Here is a 17,024-nt window from a genome sequence, read left to right on the forward strand (position 1 = left end):
TCTCCTCTCTCTCTACCCCTCCCATGCTCACTCCCTCACTCTCAAAATAAATAAACTAAAGAAAAAGAAAAAGAAAAAGCCAAAACTTCAGACCGAATGAAGACCGAGAGTAGTACTCAGTCACACAGAGGGCCATTTAAAGACATTAGGAGTGGGGCGCCTGGGTGGTTCAGTCGGTTGAGTGCTGGAGTTTGGCTCAGGTCATGATCTTGCAGTCTGTGGGTTCGAGCCCTGCATTGGGCTCTGTGCCGACAGTTCAGAGCCTGGAGCCTGCTTTGGATTCTGTGTTTCCCTCTCCCTCTGCCCCTCCTCCACTTACACTGCCTCTCAAAAGTGAATAAACGTTAAGAAAAAAATTTTTTAATGAAGAGATTAGGGATGTGTTCTACAGATCCTCTCAAACATGGATTTGAGTTAATTGCCCACATATAAAATTGGGGGAATTCTACATATTAATGCAGATTTCACAGCTTCTCGGGAAAGAGGAGATCTGTCAGTCTTGGTTCTTCATTGTCACTTTAGCTGAGTGGCCGCTGCGCCTGTAGGCCGGACAGGAGCCTTCTAATCTGCCACCAGCCTGCTCCTTTCTGCTGTGCCCGATGCTGCCCGATCACCCATGTGCACCACCTCGGTCCTGCAGGTCTCCGCCTCCTGTAGTGTGGTCCAGGCACCACAGCACTGGCCTCACCTGGGAGCTGGTTAGAAAGGCAGAAGCACAGGCTCCACCCAAAAACCACTGAATCAGAACCTGCACTTTCACAAGACCTACAGAAGATTTGTACCCAGACTAAAGTTGGCAGAGGCTTGCCCGAGATGATCCCTAAGCTCCTTTGCCGGCAAGACCATTGACAACGCCCTGACCTGCTCACTGTGGTAACAGGTGCAGTGCTCAGTCATCGGAGTGGGAGGGCCAAATAAAATCATGTGTTAAAATAACCGAAATTATAAGGATGAATATACAAACGAGTAACACAGGGTTCTGGGGGGGGGGGGGCTAGATGAGTGTCCACTGGAATAATACTGATGGTGGGGAAAGCGGACAGAGCAGGGACTCGGGAGAGGTGGGGACAAATGTCCAGGAGGAGGTGTGCCTAGTCTGTGGTGAAGGAACGGTGAACATCACTGATTGACTGGAAATATTAAGAGAGAAGTAAGAGTAGAATGTAGGGTTGGCATAGACTGAAGCTTAGACTTTAGGCCAAGATATTTGGACTTTGTCCTCTTTATAGTGAGAAGCCACTGGAGGCTATAGAGATTCAATAGAAGTGTTATTGAGAAGGGCAATGGTCTGACAGATTGTGCTGGGTCAGTGGGCTTTATTTCAAAGGAACACATTCACAGTGGGTTTGTGTATATGCCTAGCTGTAGGCAAAGCCATTTCCTTAAAGTAGGGACACGTTTTGTGTCTTTTCTACCTATCCTGGCACTTTGTCCTCTGATATATGTTCTCAGAGACCTTGATCCGGCGGCACCCAAAGCCATGCTGAATGTGTCCGGGCTTTGAGCCTGGCTTTGCTAAGAGAGTGTCCATTAAAGGTCCGGGAGACATAGACCCCCGCCCATCCCCAGAATACTGGGTCCGGCCTGGGAATGGAGGAATTCGCTCAACATCCAACAACCACATTCCCCCAGCTTTAAATTGCAGAGAGTAACGTTAGTGTCCCAGTGAAGCTCTAATGCACAGTGTTCTCAGATGCGTGTAGCTCTTGATTTGATTCATGCTCACAGTGTCCCGGTGCTAATAATTACAAGTTTTCTGGAGTCGTTCAGTGTGTCTGAATTTGAAGTATTTGCCACAGGGTGGGTAACTTGGCACTTAACTATTGGGTGATCTTTTTCAATAGAACTTTGTTAAAGACCAGATACTATGTGTCATTATTTCTTTTGTGATTCTGGACTTTTTTTTTGAGAATAGTCTTTAAGCGGTAGAGAATTGAAACACCCCAAGGTTCAAACACTCGATAAATCAGCCCATTATGCTGTGGATGCAATTACATCGTTGCCCAATGATGTCACATTAGGACATTATTAGGGTTTTTTGTTTGTGTGTATGTTGTTTTGTTTTGTAATGTCTGGAGGATAGGCCACCAGGAAGGCACAGTGGTGAAGTGTTATTATCAATAGCAGTTGCTCTGGGTTGACAATGGCCATAGAAATCCCCTGGCTGTGATCATCACCAATTTAGGCCTGAGGTATACACAGAAACACCTCTTATGAGGCCGAAGTATCAGTTCAGGGCTGCACCTGGTGCTGTTAGCAGCCTGTTGGAAATACAAATTAAACATGGTTACAACTCAGCAACAACAAAAAATCAAATAACCTGATTTGAAAAGGGGGCAAAGGACTTGAATCGACATTTCTCCAAAGATGATACGCAAATGCCAGCAAGAATATGAAGGATGCGGGGCGCCTGGGTGGCGCAGTCGGTTAAGCGTCCGACTTCAGCTAGGTCACGATCTTGCGGTCCGTGAGTTCGAGCCCCGCGTCGGGCTCTGGGCTGATGGCTCAGAGCCTGGAGCCTGTTTCCGATTCTGTGTCTCCCTCTCTCTCTGCCCCTCCCCCGTTCATGCTCTGTCTCTCTCTGTCCCAAAAATAAACGTTGAAAAAAAAAATTAAAAAAAAAAAAACTTTCGAAGAATAAGAAAATCATTAAAAAAAAAATATGAAGGATGCTCTCAGTACCACTAATCATCAGAAAAATGTAAATCAAAACCACAGTAAAATATCACAATAAAATGTTGGCGAGATTGCATAAGGGTGCAACTGCTATGGAAAACGATGCGGAGTTTCCTCAGAAAACGAAAGATAGAATTGCCACAGAGATCCAGCAACCCCACATCTGGATACGTATCCACAACAATTCAAAAGTAGGATCTTGCAGACATATTGGCACAACCAATTTCATAGCAGCAACATTCACAATACTCAAAAGATACAAGCAGCCCAAATGTCCCACAGATGAATGGATGGTATATACATACAGTGGAATATTATTCAGTTTTTAAAAAGGAAGGAAATTCTGGGGCATCTGGGTGGCTCCATTGGTTGAGTGTCCAACTTCGGTTCAGGTCATGATCTCGCAGTTCACAGGTTCAAGCCCCACACCAGGCTCTGTGCTGACAGCTCAGAGCCTGGAACCTGCCTCAGATTCTGTGTCTCTCTCTCTCTCTCTGCCCCTGCCCCCTCATGCTCTGTCTCTCTCTCTCTCTCAAAAATAAATAAACTTTTTTTTTTTTAATTAAAAGGAAGGAAATTCTGACACAGGCTACAATGTGGATGAATCTTGTGGACATCATCCCAAGTGAGATAAGCTAGCCAGTCACAGAAAGACAAGTACTGTGTGATTCCACTTATATGAGGAATCTAAAGTCGTCAAATTCGTGGAAACTGAAAGTAGAATGGTGGTTACCAAGGGCTGAGGGGAGGGAGAAGAGTTGTTTAATGGGTATGTGAAGTTTCAGATTTGCAAGATGTGACAATTTCTGGAGATCAGTTTCACAACAATGCGAATGTACTTAATACTGAACTATACACTTAAAAATGTTCAGACACTATATATATATTAAAGATTTTATTTTTGGGGTGCCGGGGTGGCTGTCAGTTAAGTGACCGGCTCTGGTTATGATCTTGCAGTTCATGAGTTCGAGCCCCACATCAGGCTCTCTGCTCTCAGCATGGAGCCCACTTTGGATCCTCTGTCTCCCTCTTTCTCTGCCCCTCCCCTGCTCTCTCTCTCTCTTCCTCTCTTTCTCTCTCTCTCTCTCTCTCAAAAATAAACATTAAGGGGCACCTGGGTGGCTCAGTCGGTTGAGCGGCCGACTTCGGCTCAGGTCACGATCTCGCGGTCCGTGAGTTTGAGCCCCGCGTCAGGCTCTGGGCTGACAGCTCAGAGCCTGGAGCCTGTTTCGGATTCTGTGTCTCCCTCTCTCTGACCCTCCCCCATTCATGCTCTGTCTCTCTCTGTCTCAAAAATAAATAAACGTTAAAAAAAAATTTAAAAAAAAATTAAAAAAATTAAACAATTTCTTTTTGAGTAATCTCTACACTCGGCATGGGGCTCGAACTCACAACCTGGAGATCAAGAGTTGCGGGCTCTACCAACTGAGCCAGCCAGGTGCCCCAAGACGGTATATCTTCTGTGTTTTTTCACCACGATTGATGAAAAAAGAGTTAAGTACGTGATAGATTAATTGCATTAATATCCCAGGCAATGGCTTCCCTGCGTCTATGTACTTTACCCCAGAACTTCACACCCAGGCTCTGGGCTTGTATATAAAGTACAGTCCGAAAGGGGCTATGTGACTTCTGAGGCTGGTCACGAAAAAGGATACAGTTTCTGCCTTGCTTTCTCTCTTCATTTGGGACACTCACGTATGGAAACAAGCTAGAATACTATGAGGAAGCCCAACATGGCCAACATGGAGAGACTACATGGACAGGTCCATCAGCTTCACCAAAAAGGTACATGGATGGCAAATAAACCCTGAAAAGATACTCAACAGCGTGAGTAATTAGGGATGCCCCAATTAAAATCACAGTGAAATACCACTCCCTCTTTACCAGAATTGCTAAAATTAAGCCTGCAGAACATAGCAAGTGCTGGCAAGGATGTTCAAGAACCAGGACTCTCAAACGTGCTGCAACCACTTTCTAAAACGGCTTGGTACTTCCTTGAAAGGTTTATATACCATATACCTGCCATATGATCCAGCCAGTCCGCTCCTTCGTATTTACTCAAAAGAAAAGAAAGCCATATCTTTACAATGTGTACATGGTTGTTCATAGCAGTTGTATTTGTCATAGTGAAAAACTGGGGGGGAAAAGCCCCAAGTGTTCAGTTATAAACAGTTGTATGTTCACACAATGGAATACTACTCAGAGGTAAAAAGGAATGTACTAAGCAACAACGAGACGTCACTGTTCTCCTATCAGAATGGCTAATATCTAGCACAATAGCAACACTCAGTGTTAGTGAGGAAGTGGAACAAGAACTCTCCTTCATTGCTGGTGGGAATGCAAAATGAATGGTACGGCCACTTGGGAAGACAATCTGGCAGTCATGCCATGTTGGACATGTTCCCTATTTAAAAAAATTTTTTTTAATGTTTATTTTTGAGAGAGACAGAGTGTGAGCAGGGGCGGGGCAGAGAGAAAGGGAGACAGAATCCAGAACAGGCCCCAGGCTCTGAGCTGTCAGCACACAGCCCAACGCGGGGCTCGAACTCACAAACCGTGAGATCATGACCTGAGCTGAAGTCGGACACTTAACCGACTGAGCCACCCAGGTGCCCCAACATAGTCACTATTTTTTATCATGGTGATGGGTGTATACACATGTTAAAATTTACCGAATTAAATACTTTATATGAGTACAGTTTATTGTATGTCACTTATCCTTCAATAAAGCTGTTTTTTAAAGGCGAGAACCAAACAGTAATCCAACCATTTATTAATTTTCATGACACAACAATTGATGGGCAGTTTGGCGGACCTGAACTAGGTGGCCTCCACTGGTCACGGCTGGGCTTGCTCAAGCATCTATGGTCAATTGGCCAGCTGCCTGGGGACTGGCTGGTCTAGAAGACCCTGGATGGGAAGATTTTACACTCCTTCACACATGTCCCACATCCCACCCTTCAGCAGACTAGCCTGGACATAATCTCATGGTGATGGCAGGAGAGCAAAAGAAAAGCAGAAATGCACAAGCAATTTTTAAAGCTTCTTTTTGTTTCAAGTTTGTTATTGTGCCATTGGCCAAAGCAAGCCACATGTCCAAAGCCAAGGCTCAGTATGTTAAGGGTCTAAGAAATGATGGGACAAAAGGCATGCATACAGGGAGACCATTATTTGGGCTATTGATGCAATTAATCCATCATGTCCCTTAACATTAAGAATTTTTTTTAACGTTTATTTTTCAGAGACGAGCATGAGTGGAGGAGGGGCAGAGAGAGAAGGAGACACAGAATCTGAAGCAGGCTCCAGGCTCTGAACTGTCAGCACAGAGCCCGAAATGGAGCTCGAACTCACGAACCATGAGATCATTGACCTGAGTCGAAGTCAGTTGCTTAACTGACTGAACCACCCAGGTGTTCCTCCCTTAACATTTTAATTTATATTTCTCTCTTCCCATCAAGTAAATACTTTTTATGCAGTGACTTTTATGTGATGTTAATTTCCTAGATATAATTTGCTATCTCTTTTAATCTTGTATTGAATGTAATTTAGCTATTGATTCGTGTGTTTGCGTTAATTCTTTGTATGTGGAGCGTAGAAAGACTGTCTTATGACATTGTCACACTCTCATGTTCTGTCCACATTTCTTTTGCCATTTTTTGGTTATATTTGATTATAAAAGTGTTTTAAAATAGTTTAATTTTCAGCAGAAACATGTTTAAATATTCTCCTATGATTTCAGTGGTGATATAAGTTTAACTTCCCTCACTAGCTGGGATAAATCTATTTTTTGTTTCCTTCTAATTAGAACTATTAAAAAAAAACATTTCAGGGGCGCCTGGGTGGCTCAGTCAGTTGAAGGTCTGACTTTGGCTCCGGTCATGACCTCACGGTTCATGAGTTTGAGCCCCACATCGGGGCTCTCGGACGTCAGCGCGGAGCCCACATCAGATCCTCTGCGTCTCTCTCTCTCTCTCTCTCTCTCTCTCTCTCTCTCTCTCTCTTTCTCTCTGTCTCTTCCCTGCTCGCACTCTCTCTAGTTCAAAAATCAATGAACATTAAAAAAAAAAGAGAAACATTTTACTCCGGACTGTATTTAGAATAGTCACCCCAGAACCAAGTTTAATATTATAGGTGAGGTAACAGAGGCCTCAGCGAAGCTGGCAGTGGGTCCCAAGATCAGAGAGCACGTGATGCATCTCACTTCCTCTGACTTCCAGTTTCACTCATGAAACCGTTCCAAGGCAGGAACATTTGGCTAGGTGATACAAATCTACATTTTTCTGCAGAGTGTACTTTCCACTTTTTCTCTTCCGCTTCCTCCACATCCTCCTTTTCCTCCTCCTTCAGCATTGAGTTCCGTCTATCCATCTTTAAGTGACTGTTCTCTTATTCATGTAATATACCAGCGTCTGAGCCAGACGCTGGGAACCCGAGAGACAACATTGCAACAGGTCCCACCCTTAGTTCAGAGAGGCTGTAAATAGGTGAATGAAATACAGAAAATCCTTCCTCTTTTTCAAATTTTCACAAGCCTGGCAGGTTATATGTTGCATGTCACTTTGGTGGGTTTGCTGCTGAGATGATATTTATGATATGATGGCTTTAAAATTCATTATATACATACATTTTTCCCCCACTGGTTACTACTTCTGTATATTAGTTTCTTTGTTTAATTACAGGGTGTTTCTGGATCCTGTGGTATTCCCCGTTGTGCTATCTCCTGTTTTCCAGATATTTCATTCGTTTCTGCTTTATGATCGTGATTGTGTAATGCACTTGGGATTTGAATTTACCAAGCAGGTTTATCTTCATTATCTCTGATTCTTTGTTCTGATTATCCTTGTTGGCTCTTAAAGCTTCCTTAGTGTTTTTGTTCCTTAGTCACATTTAAAAGTTTTAACAGTAGTGTGTTTGGCTTTCTACAATCGGTATTTCCTTTTAAAATCTCCTTGCAAGAAAGTGATACTGATAGCTTTGTACTTGCGTGGAATTCTTAGCTTTGTGTACTCTTTTCCAGATTACTGCTAGCTGCCTCTTCTGTCGGTGTTTCAGTACTGGTTCACTGAATTCTTCTCTGTTTTCTTTCTACTTTTTGAAGTTTGCTTTTTTTCTCTTTACTTTAGATATAAGTATGGGGTGTTTATGAACTTGGGGTGGCTGTTGCTAGGAGAAGCCACCTTATTACCGAACTCTACCGCCTGCCTAGGTAGACTCCCAGCTCAGGGTTTCCTGACTTAATATTTTTTTCCAATGGAATAGAAATACATATTAATTATAGAAAAATTAGAAAAATCAAAAAAGTTTAAAGAACAAAATGAGTATCACCCATAATCTTAGAACCCAGATATAAATACTCTAAACATATTTTCTTTTTTCTTTTTTTAAAAAATTTTTAATGTTTATTTATTTTTGAGGGAGGGAGGGAGGGAGAGAGAGAGAGAGAGAGAGAGAGAGAACATGTGCAAGCAGGGGAGGGGCAGAGAGAGAGACACACACACACACACAGAATCTGAAGCAGGCTCCAGGCTCTGAGCTGTCAACACAGAGCCCTATATGGGGCTTGAACTCACAAACTGTGAGATCATGACTTGAGCTGAAGTCGGATGCCCAATCAACTGAGCCAGCCAGGCGCCCCTGTAAACATATTTTCTAGTAGGATTTTGCAGATATACATGCAATTTTTTTCACATAAGTGGGATAATTTCTTTATATTCTTCATTTTTCCATTCAGCATGATAATGTGGGATTTCTTCCATGCCATTAAAAATCTTGGAAAATAGGGGTGCCTGGGTGGCTCAGTTGGTTAAGCATCTGACTTCATGATCCCAGGTCATGATCTCACAGTTTGTAGGTTTGGGCCCCAAGCCTCGGGCTCCATGCTGGCCGTGTGGAGCCTGCTTGGGATTCTCTCTTGCTCTCCCTTTGCTCCACCCTCTCTCTCTCTCTCTCTCTCTCTCTCTCTCTCTCTCTCTCCCTCCCAAAATGGATAAATAAATTTTTTTAAAAATCTTAGAAAATATACTTGATGATTAATATTGTATCACATGGATCTATACTAATGTTTTAGCTAGTCTTGCATCACTGAACAGTTAGCTTGTTTCCAATGTTTGCTCTTAGAAGATTTTATTTATAAGTAATCTCCACACCCAACACGGGACTCAAATTTATAACCCTGAGCTCAAGAGTCTCACATTCTACTGACTGAGACAGCCAGGCACCCCCGTGTTTGCTATTATAAATAGCACGGTAATTTAGAAGCCTCATTATATGTAAATTTTTGTTCTTATCTTGAATTATTTCCTTAAGATAAATTGTTGGGAGTGGAATTGCTGAGTTAAAGGTTATGAACTTTTCCTGCCTTCTATTACAAAAGTTGTATATGTTGAGGGCAAATAGTGAAAAGTAAAAGTGCAAAGGATTATTGACCTCATTCTCTTAGTCTCAGTCAACCACTAGCTGAGAATGAAATATTCACGTGTACATGTGTGTCCAATTTTCTCCACACAACTCTGCTGATATTATCTGTACCGTTCCAAAACATTGTTTTCCACTTCACACCATGTTTTGGACATTTTTCTTTATCAGCAGAGATATATAAACGTGTTCTTTTTTTTCATGCACTTAAGTATTTAGGGCAGTAACTTCTTTTTTCCCCAATGTTATTTATTTATTTATTTGTTTGTTTCTTTGTTTGCTTGCTTATTTATTTATTTTTGAAAGAGAGAGAAAGAAAGAGCAAGCATGAGAACAGGGAAGGGGCAGAGAGAGAGGGGGACAGAGGAACTGAAGTGGGCTCTGTGCTGACCTCAGAGAGCTCAGTGTGGGGCTTGAACTCATGAACCGTGAGATCATATGTGAGTTGAAGTCAGACACTTAACTGATTGAGCCACCCGGGCACCCCTATAAACTTGTTCTTTGTAGGAGCTATGTGATATTTCATTGTCTGAATCAACCATAATTTACTTAAATTATTTTCTAATGATGGATGTTTAGATTGTCTTCAATTTTATTGCAGTGTGCATCCTTGTACATACGTCTTGTTGGTTACATCTTCAAGGTAAGTTTTTAGCAGTGTAATTTCCAAGTCAAAAGTTGCGCAGTTTCTAATTTTGACATAGACTCCCAAATTGTTCTACACAAAATTTGCACTAATGTATGCACGAATGTATGAGTGCCAGTTCCCTCTATATTTTTGGATGCTGGGTATCACCAAAGTCTTTCATTTTTGCCAAAATGATAGTCTAAAAGTAGTATATCATTTTTGTTTTTGTCTCTATTTCTTTAATTTTGGGTGAAATTTACATTGCGTGTTTATTAACCACTTGTATTTTTTTTCCTGTCAACTTTTTATACCCTTTGTCCATTTTTCTATTTTTTGGTGTTAGTTTGTATAATCAATTCCTGTATTATGGATATTAGCTGTCATTTGTGTTTGCCATTTGCCTTCTATCTTTGTGGATTGCTCTGTTTGTTTTTAAATTTTGTAAGGGGCACCTGGGTGGCTCAGTCAGTTGGGCGTCCCACTTCAGCTCTAGTCATGGTCTCGCGGTGAGTTTGAGCCCCCCGTTGGGCTCTGTGCTGACAGCTCGGAGCCTGGAGCCTGCTTCAGATTCTGTGTCTCCCTCTCTCTCTGCCCCTCCCCTGCTCATGCTCTATCTCTCAAAAAATAAATAAACATTAAAAAAAACTGATAAATTTTTTCCTTTATAGGGTCTAGGTTTTATATTTCATATTCTATTTAGAAAGGTTTTCCAACTCCAAGGTTTTTTTTTAATTCACAAATTTCTGTCTAGCATTTTTATGGTTTTACTTTTTACTTGTAAATCTGATCTACATAGAACTTATTTTGATGTAAGGAATAAGGAAAGCTATATAGCTTTATTTTCTTTTTCAAATAGCTAGCTATTTGTCCAACATCCCTTACTAAATAATCTTTCTTCTCCTAATTTGAAATGTTGCCTTTTCATGTTCTAAATTCCCTTCTGAATAGGGGTCTATTTTTGGTGACTCCAATCTGTTCAACTGATCGTTTGACCTATCCCTTCTTTCGTACCAACTCCTTATTTTGCTGGAGTTTATATTTTAAAACCTGGCTTCATTTATTACTCTGAAAATGTTAAAACTCATGATACACATTGCCAAATTACTTTCTAGAGTTATTATGTCAATTTACCCTGGACACTCACCAGCACTATAATCTTTTAGAAATTCTTTGCCAAGGTGATTGGAAATGTTCCTTTCTTTCTCTAATGTTAGCGAATTAATTTGTGTGAAATGTCTTTACATTTTTTTCTGAGTTTTCTATTGACATACATATTTTGTACTTGATATCATGAACTTTCATATACATACGTATAAAGCCTAACAATGTTTATGTCCCTTTAATGTTAAAGACATAGCTCTCTGGCATATTTATTACCAATATATTCCCCAACTTGGCATATGCTTTTTAGTGACTACACTTTATGATATAATAAATTCAAAAATTTTATTCAATCTATTTAAGCAATCTTCTTTTGTGATTGCTTTTCTTATTTAAAGAAATCCTCCCACCAAAGACTAGATAGTCATTCGTTTGTTTCTAAAAGATTCTAGTTTGCATGTCTGGAAGCTTAAAGTATTGTTGCTATCTTAAATAAAATTTAGAGAAGTTGAGGGGCACCTTCCTGGCTCGGTCAGTAGAGCGTGTGACTCTTGATCTTGGGTCCTGAGTTTGAGCCCCATCTTGGGTGTAGAAAAGTTGAAATGGAGCATTTCTGTCATGAAGGCATACTGCTGTGATGTAGAGTTTTCTCTGCATTTATATGATTGCATAATTAGAATTTAAGGATTTATAACTAAAAGCTATTTTGTATAATTTAAAATTATTTTGAAACTATGGGTATTTTTGCACATTGTTTTTTCCCCCAAATAGTAACAGAATTTCAGGAATTAGGTCCTGTTTAGCCAAACTGTAGAAAGAGCCCAAATGTCCATTGACTGATGAATGGATAAAGAAGATGTGGTATGTATACACACACACACACACACACACACACACACACACACACACAGAGGAATATTACTCAACCATCAAAAAGAATGAAATCTTGCCATTTGCAATGATGTGGATGGAGCTTGAGTGTATTATGCTAAATGAAATAAGTCACTCAGAGAAAGACAAATACCATATGGTTTCACTCATGTGGAATTTAAGAAACAAAACAGATGAACATATGGGAAGGGGACGAAAAGAGAGAGAGGAGGGGCACCTAGGTGGTTCAGCTGGTTAAGTGTCTGACTCTTGATCTTGGCTCAGGTGGTGATCTCATGCTTCATGAGATCGAGCCCCACATTGGGTTCTGCACTGATGATGCAGAGCCTATTTAGGATTCTTTCTTTCCCTCTCTCTCTGCCCCTCCCCCACTCATGCTCTCTGTCTCTTTCTCAAAAATAAATAAACTTTAAAAAAAGACAGAGAGAGAAAAGCAAACCCTAAGAGAGTCTTTTTCTTTTTTTAACATTTATTTATTTTTGAGAGACAGAGAGAGCACAAGTGGGGGAGGGGCAGAGAGAGAAGGAGACATAGCATCCAAAGCAGGCTCCAGGCTCCTGGCTGTCAGCACAGAGCCTGATGGGGGTCTTGAATCCATGAACTGGGAGATCACAACCTGAGCCGAAGTTGGATGCTTAACCGACTGAACCACCAAAGCGCCCCTAGAGATTCTTAATGATAGAGAACAAACTGAGGGTTGATGGAGGGACTTGGGTGGGGGATGAGTTAGTTGGGTGATGGGTATTAAGGGGGAGCACTTGTTATGATGAGCCTTGGGTGTTGTATATAAGTGATGAATCACTAAATTCTACTCCTGAAACCTACTGTAATTTAACTACCTAGAATTTAAATAAAAATTTGAAAAGAAAAAAAAAGAATTAGATTCTTCTGTGAAAATTACTATTATGTGTTTGAGAGATAAAGCAATTTCAAGACATAATGCTAAATTCCTTTGATTTTTATTAAAAATTTTTTTTTAACATTTATTTATTTTTGAGAGACAGAGGCAGAGTATGAGCAGGGGAGGGGCAGAGAGAGAGAGGGAGACACAGAATTTGAAGCAGGCTGTAGGCTACGAGCTGTCAGCACAGAGACCGCCATGGGGCCCGAACTCACAAACCATGAGATCATGACCTGAGCCCAAGTCAGACGCTCAACCGACTGAGCCACCCAAGCGCCCCGAATTCCTTTGATTTTTAAAAAAATACACAGTATGCATAATTAATGAGAGAGGCCATGTTGGATGCATTCAATGAGCTAGGTATTGGGATTTACTCTTTTAGAAAAATAACCTGGACACAATCAAATGGTTTATTCCCGTGTACCACACACTGCTTCCAAGCCATTCTATAAAAAAATACAGGAATGTTAAGAATTCATATAGCTTTATTTATTTTATTTAAAAAAAAATTTTTTTTTCAACGTTTATTTATTTTTTTTGGGACAGAGAGAGACAGAGCATGAACGGGGGAGGGGCAGAGAGAGAGGGAGACACAGAATCGGAAACAGGCTCCAGGCTCCGAGCTGTCAGCCCAGAGCCCGACGCGGGGCTCGAACTCACGGACCGCGAGATCGTGACCTGGCTGAAGTCGGACGCTTAACCGACTGCGCCACCCAGGCGCCCCATATAGCTTTATTTAAAGAACCAAAAATTCTTGTTATCTGATCAAATGAGTCATAAGGCTGTTTAAATTCCATTGATTAAATGGTAACCATGAGTCATCACATTCTTGGAAGCCTTGAAGAATCTTCTAGGAAAGCACACCTAACTTTAGTGCAGTTTGCTCAGGTTTGCAAATGTTGTATTTTGCACTTGTCAATGATTAAATCACTCTTAAGTGCGTGTATTAAGTGCATTTATATTTATCTATAGTAAAGCACTTGAACTTGCTAGACATGGAATCCTTTCTCCCCATCTTCTCTTCCCCCACCCTCAGAGGGTACTTCAATGAATGGAAGCTAAGAAATAGAAAACAAGACTGGAGGGGCGCCTGGGTGGCTCAGTCAGCTAAGCGTCCGACTTCAGCTCAGGTCACTATCTCGCAGTTCGTGGGTTCGAGCCCTGCGTCGGGCTCTGTGCTGACAGCTCAGAGCCTGGAGCTTGTTTCAGATTCTGTGTCTCCCTCTCTCTCTGACCCTCCCCGTTCATGCTCTATCTCTCCCTGTCTCAAAAATAAATCAACGTTAGGGGCGCCTGGGTGGCTCAGTCGGTTAAGCGGCCGACTTCGGCTCAGGTCATGATCTCGCGGTCTGTGAGTTCGAGCCCCACGTCGGGCTCTGTGCTGACAGCTCAGAGCCTGGAGCCTGTTTCAGATTCTGTGTCTCCCTCTTGCTGACCCTCCTGTTCATGCTCTGTATCTCTCTGTCTCAAAAATAAATAAAAACGTTAAAAAATTTTTTTAATAAATAAATAAATAAATAAACGTTAAAAAAAAAAAAGAAAGAAAGAAAACAAGACTGGAGGCACCTGAGGTCCAACTGAGTGTACAACAAGCTTATTTATAGGGTTGGCCTGGACTGAGATAAAATAAAGTTAGCCTCAGTTACAAAAGTGTTGTTGCTCCCTGTCTCCAGACACTCTTCCTCTTGGATTTGGAGGAAGAAAAGAGACCTTTAAAACAAAACATACAGAAAAGCCTGTTTCCGCTTGCAAAATTCAGTATTTCTTTTTCTCCTACCTAGCTAAAAAGGACCATTTTTTAAACTTTTTTTTTTTTTTTTTTTTTTTTTTTTACTGTGGTAAAATATACATAGCATAAAATTTGCCACTTTATTTAAGTATACAATTCGGTGGCATTAAGTACTTTTACACTATTGTGCAACCATCTCCACTCTCCATCTCCAGAACTTTTTCCTCCTCCCAAATGGAAGTTCTGTACTTCATAAACAGTGAGTCCCCATGACTCCCTTCTTCCCACCCCCTGGTAACCACCCTTTTACTCTCTTGTCTCTATAAATTCATCTAGGTGCCCCAGACGGGTGGAATCACACAATATCTGTTCTTTTGTGGCTTATTTCACTTAGTATGAGGTCTTCAAGGTTCATCCATGTTGTAGCGTGTGACAGGATTTCCTTTTTATGGCTGAATATTACTCCATTGTTTGCATATATCACATTTTGTTTGTCCATTCATCCTTTGATGGACACTTGGCTTGTTTCCACCTTTTGACTATTGTGAATAACGCTGCCGTGAACACTGGTGTACCCAGTCAAGTAACATTTAAATTGCGGTGGAACCCTGCTTCTTCCTTCCCTTTCCCCTCCTCCGTGCCCCTGTTCCCGTCCAGGTCTGAATCCCTCAGCATTGGGACAGTAGCCACAACAGCCGCAAGGGTTGATGTAGAGAGAATTTTTTTTAAAACCCCTTTTACCTTTACCCTTCCTTCCTTGGCTGGACTTTGTCCGCCCAGGTTTATTTATAAACCACGAAAGCTCATTAACAGGACCAAGCACTTCAGCAAGCCACCTTTTCACCTTTCTTATTGCAGGAAGGCCCTCTGAAGGGATAAGGCTGTGTGGGACATGGATGAGAATAAAGGCAAGACAGATTCCATCAGGATGAGTATGCAGGGATGCCGGACAAACAACGGGTTTGTCCAGAACGAAGACATCCTGGAGAAGGACCCGGACCCAGGCAGCCGGCTGGACGGCGCCGTGGCCGTCCTTGGCCCTGTGGAGCCCGACCTGAAGGACATCAGGCCCTATGCGGGCATGCCCAAGGAGGTGCTGTTCCAGTTCTCTGGCCAGGCCCGCTACCGGCTGCCCCGGGAGGTGCTTTTCTGGCTCACCGTGGCTTCGGTGTTCGTGCTCATCGGGGCTACCATAGCCATCATCGCCGTCTCTCCAAAGTGTCTCGACTGGTGGCAGGCGGGGCCCATGTACCAGATCTACCCGAGATCTTTCAAGGACAGTGACATGGATGGGAACGGAGACCTAAAAGGTGGGTTCGGGAGTGGGGATTAGGGCGGGGCCGGGATGCAGCTGGTTTATGGCTCTCAATCCTCAAAACTGAACTGTGCCTGGCTTGGGCGCTAAGCACACTCCACTGTGACTGGTCACACCGAGCTTCTCCTTGTTTATGATATTCGAAAAGCCATTCAGCACAACCCGGCAGTTCTCGGAACGATGAAAGGCTCCTCACTGCATGCCTTTGAGCCCCCCGTGAGTTGTTTCATTTATTGCCCACTAAGTATATATGCTTAGTTCATCGATTCTGACTTCTTATGTGGAACTCATTTCCTCCTCAAATGCTTCCTGCTTCTGTGCACCTTCTAGTTGGTTATCTCAGAGTGACAGCTTAGAACTGCTTTCCCAGTGTGTGTAGGGGCTAGTTTGGTAATCTAGCCGAGTTTCTTATTTGTGAATAAAGCATACATTATGTTTTTAGAAAAAAATTAAGTGATATCTTTAAAAGGTATAGGCTGAGTCTTTAAAGTTTAAATCCTGAGAAATGAAGGGAAGGAAAAAAGGTATTAGCAGAGTGTTGGGCGTTACTTGAATTGAGGATTGTTTAAAATAATATCCCTATTAGTAAAAATAAAATGAAACACAAGGTAAACATTATTATTTTTTTTATTAAAAAACTTTTCTCATGTTTATTTTTGAGAGAGAGAGACAGAGCATGAGCAGGGGAGGGGCAGAGAGAGAGGGAGACACAGAATCCCAAGCAGGCCCCACGCTCTGAGCTGTCAGCACAGAGCCCGACGCGGGGCTTGAACTCACGGACCGCGAGATCATGACCTGAGCCAAAGTCAGACGCTCAACCGACTGAGCCACCCAGGCGCTCCCCCAAAACTATTTTTTTTAAGTTCCGCCAATAATTTCTGAGTCAAGTGTAGAGCATCTTTATACTTTGTTGCTTAAATCAGGACACTTTTAAAAGTAAAATTTTGCCAGACAGCACATGTAAACTGGAGCTGTCCTGGACAACTTGGTTGATACGGTCGCTCTAGTTCAGGTAACGATAAGAAACAAACAAGGTAATTTTTGATCAGACTTAGTTTGAAAAAAAAAAATAAAAGAAAATGATCTAATAGAGTATGGGAAGTGGGGATGAGCTTAATCTGATGTTAAATGTTTATTTATTTATTTTGAGAGAGAGAGAGAGCACACGCACACAGCAGGGGAGGGCCAGGGAGAGATGGAGAGAGAGAAGCCCAAGCAGGCTCCACCCTCAGCACAGAAACAGACTCGGGCGCTCAGTCTCACAACTGGAAGATCATGACCTGAGCCGAAATCAAGAGTCCATTGCTTAACCGACTGAGCCACCCAGGTGCCCCAGAGTTTAATCTAACTTTAAAATCTAACTTTCAAA

At 42.0% G+C, this 17,024-nt stretch overlaps 1 protein-coding gene across 1 annotated transcript in view; it reads left to right on the plus strand.

Moving 5' to 3' along the window:
* SLC3A1 (solute carrier family 3 member 1) overlaps positions 1 to 17,024 on the plus strand; it is a 53,275-nt gene that overhangs the window by 1,387 nt on the left and 34,864 nt on the right. The window contains exon 2 of the mRNA XM_047851299.1: positions 15,199 to 15,650. Coding sequence (XP_047707255.1) covers positions 15,233 to 15,650 — 418 coding nt within the window. The 5' untranslated portion in view covers positions 15,199 to 15,232. The remainder of the gene's footprint in view (positions 1 to 15,198; positions 15,651 to 17,024) is intronic.

Source organism: Prionailurus viverrinus, chromosome A3 (genome assembly GCF_022837055.1).
Source record: "Prionailurus viverrinus isolate Anna chromosome A3, UM_Priviv_1.0, whole genome shotgun sequence".
Taxonomy (NCBI): Eukaryota; Metazoa; Chordata; class Mammalia; order Carnivora; family Felidae; genus Prionailurus; species Prionailurus viverrinus.